This window comes from Penaeus japonicus, unplaced genomic scaffold (assembly GCF_977035675.1).
Source record: "Penaeus japonicus unplaced genomic scaffold, GWHDUDI00000001_assembly GWHDUDI00000033, whole genome shotgun sequence".
NCBI lineage: Eukaryota > Metazoa > Arthropoda > Malacostraca > Decapoda > Penaeidae > Penaeus > Penaeus japonicus.
Genome location: NW_028234435.1, coordinates 2,410,018 through 2,412,517, shown reverse-complemented (window position 1 = coordinate 2,412,517; position 2,500 = coordinate 2,410,018). Strand labels below are relative to the sequence as shown.

General features: G+C 53.0%; 1 protein-coding gene across 1 annotated transcript in view; it reads left to right on the top strand.

Moving 5' to 3' along the window:
• The first annotated feature begins 247 nt into the window (after positions 1 to 247).
• LOC122251744 (receptor-type tyrosine-protein phosphatase C) overlaps positions 248 to 2,500 on the top strand; it is a 44,617-nt gene continuing 42,364 nt past the window's right edge. Inside the window, exon 1 of the mRNA XM_086556595.1 lies at positions 248 to 328. Within this exon, the coding sequence (XP_086412721.1) occupies positions 298 to 328 (31 nt within the window). The 5' untranslated portion in view covers positions 248 to 297. The remainder of the gene's footprint in view (positions 329 to 2,500) is intronic.

Sequence of the window (2,500 nt, the reverse complement as noted above, 5' to 3'; positions counted from 1 at the left end):
TTCTCTGCTTCTGGGTGAGTCCTCTGCTTCTGGGTGAGTCCTCTGCTTCTGGATGAGTCCTCTGCTTCTGGGTGAGTCCTCTGATTCAGGGTGAGTCCTCTGATTCAAGGTGAGTCCTCTGCTTCTAGGTGAGTCCTCTGATTCAGGGTGAGTCCTCTGCTTCTGGGTGAGTCCTCTGCTTCTGGGTGAGTCCTCTGATTCAAGGTGAGTCCTCTGCTTCTGGGTGAGTCCTCTGATTCAGGGTGAGTCCTTCAGAGGTAAACTGTATCTCTGGTCACTCACAGAACGATAAATAGGATGAAGATATTCGCGTCTTTCTTAATACTGGGTGAGTCCTATTTTTCCTGATTCAGGGTGAGTCCTCTGCTTCTGGGTGACTCCTCTGATTCAGGGTGAGTCCTCTGCTTCTGGATGAGTCCTCTGCTTCTGGATGAGTTCTCTGCTTCTGGATGAGTCCTCTGCTTCTGGATGAGTTCTCTGCTTCTGGGTGAGTCCTCTGCTTCTGGGTGAGTCCTCTGCTTCTGGATGAGTCCTCTGCTTCTGGGTGAGTCCTCTGATTCAGGGTGAGTCCTCTGATTCAAGGTGAGTCCTCTGCTTCTAGGTGAGTCCTCTGATTCAGGGTGATTCCTCTGCTTCTGGGTGAGTCCTCTGCTTCTGGGTGAGTCCTCTGATTCAGGGTGAGTCCTCTGCTTCTGGGTGAGTCCTCTGATTCAGGGTGAGTCCTCTGCTTCTGGATGAGTCCTCTGCTTCTGGATGAGTTCTCTGCTTCTGGGTGAGTCCTCTGATTCAGGGTGAGTCCTCTGCTTCTGGGTGAGTCCTCTGCTTCTGGATGAGTCCTCTGCTTCTGGATGAATTCTCTGCTTCTGGGTGAGTCCTCTGCTTCTGGATGAGTTCTCTGCTTCTGGGTGAGTCCTCTGATTCAGGGTGAGTCCTCTGCTTCTGGATGAGTCCTCTGCTTCTGGGTGAGTCCTCTGCTTCTGGATGAGTTCTCTGCTTCTGGGTGAGTCCTCTGATTCAGGGTGATTCCTTTGCTTCTGGGTGAGTCCTCTGCTTCTGCTTCTGGATGAGTCCTCTGCTTCTGGGTGAGTCCTCTGATTCTGGGTGAGTCCTCTGATTCAAGGTGAGTCCTCTGCTTCTAGGTGAGTCCTCTGATTCAGGGTGATTCCTCTGCTTCTGCTTCTGGGTGAGTCCTCTGCTTCTGGGTGAGTCCTCTGCTTCTGGGTGAGTCCTCTGATTCAGGGTGATTCCTCTGCTTCTGGGTGAGTCCTCTGCTTCTGCTTCTGGATGAGTCCTCTGCTTCTGCTTCTGGGTGAGTCCTCTGCTTCTGGGTGAGTCCTCTGCTTCTGGGTGAGTCCTCTGATTCAGGGTGATTCCTCTGCTTCTGGGTGAGTCCTCTGCTTCTGCTTCTGGGTGAGTCCTCTGCTTCTGCTTCTGGGTGAGTCCTCTGCTTCTGGGTGAGTCCTCTGCTTCTGGGTGAGTCCTCTGCTTCTGGGTGAGTCCTCTGCTTCTGGGTGAGTCCTCTGCTTCTGGGTGAGTCCTCTGCTTCTGGGTGAGTCCTCTGCTTCTGGGTGAGTCCTCTGCTTCTGGGTGAGTCCTCTGCTTCTGGGTGAGTCCTCTGCTTCTGGATGAGTTCTCTGCTTCTGGGTGAGTCCTCTGCTTCTGGGTGAGTCCTCTGCTTCTGGGTGAGTCCTCTGCTTCTGGATGAGTCCTCTGCTTCTAGGTGAGTCCTCTGCTTCTGGCTGAGTCCTCTGCTTCTGGATGAGTCTATTGCTTCTGGATGAGTCCTCTGCTTCTGGGTGAGTCCTCTGCTTCTGGGTGAGTCCTCTGCTTCTGGGTGAGTCCTCTGCTTCTGGGTGAGTCCTCTGCTTCTGGATGAGTCCTCTGCTTCTGGGTGAGTCCTCTGCTTCTGGATGAGTTCTCTGCTTCTGGATGAGTTCTCTGCTTCTGGGTGAGTCCTCTGCTTCTGGGTGAGTCCTCTGCTTCTGGATGAGTCCTCTGCTTCTGGGTGAGTCCTCTGCTTCTGGATGAGTTCTCTGCTTCTGGATGAGTTCTCTGCTTCTGGATGAGTCCTCTGCTTCTGGGTGAGTCCTCTGCTTCTGGATGAGTTCTCTGCTTCTGGATGAGTTCTCTGCTTCTGGATGAGTCTATTGCTTCTGGATGAGTCCTCTGCTTCTGGATGAGTCCTCTGCTTCTGGATGAGTCTATTGCTTCTGGATGAGTCCTCTGCTTCTGGGTGAGTCCTCTGCTTCTGCTTCTAGGTGAGTCCTCTGCTTCTGGGTGAGTCCTCTGCTTCTGAATGAGTTCTCTGCTTCTGGGTGAGTCCTCTGCTTCTGGGTGAGTCCTCTGCTTCTGCTTCTGGATGAGTCCTCTGCTTCTGGATGAGTCCTCTGCTTCTGGATGAGCACTAGCCTCTGCCGGCCTAGTCCTTACACCGGGTCCTTGATACTCGCTGGTTCTTCATTAGCTTTGTATTACCACGTGTGCTGCCTTACCTTAAGTC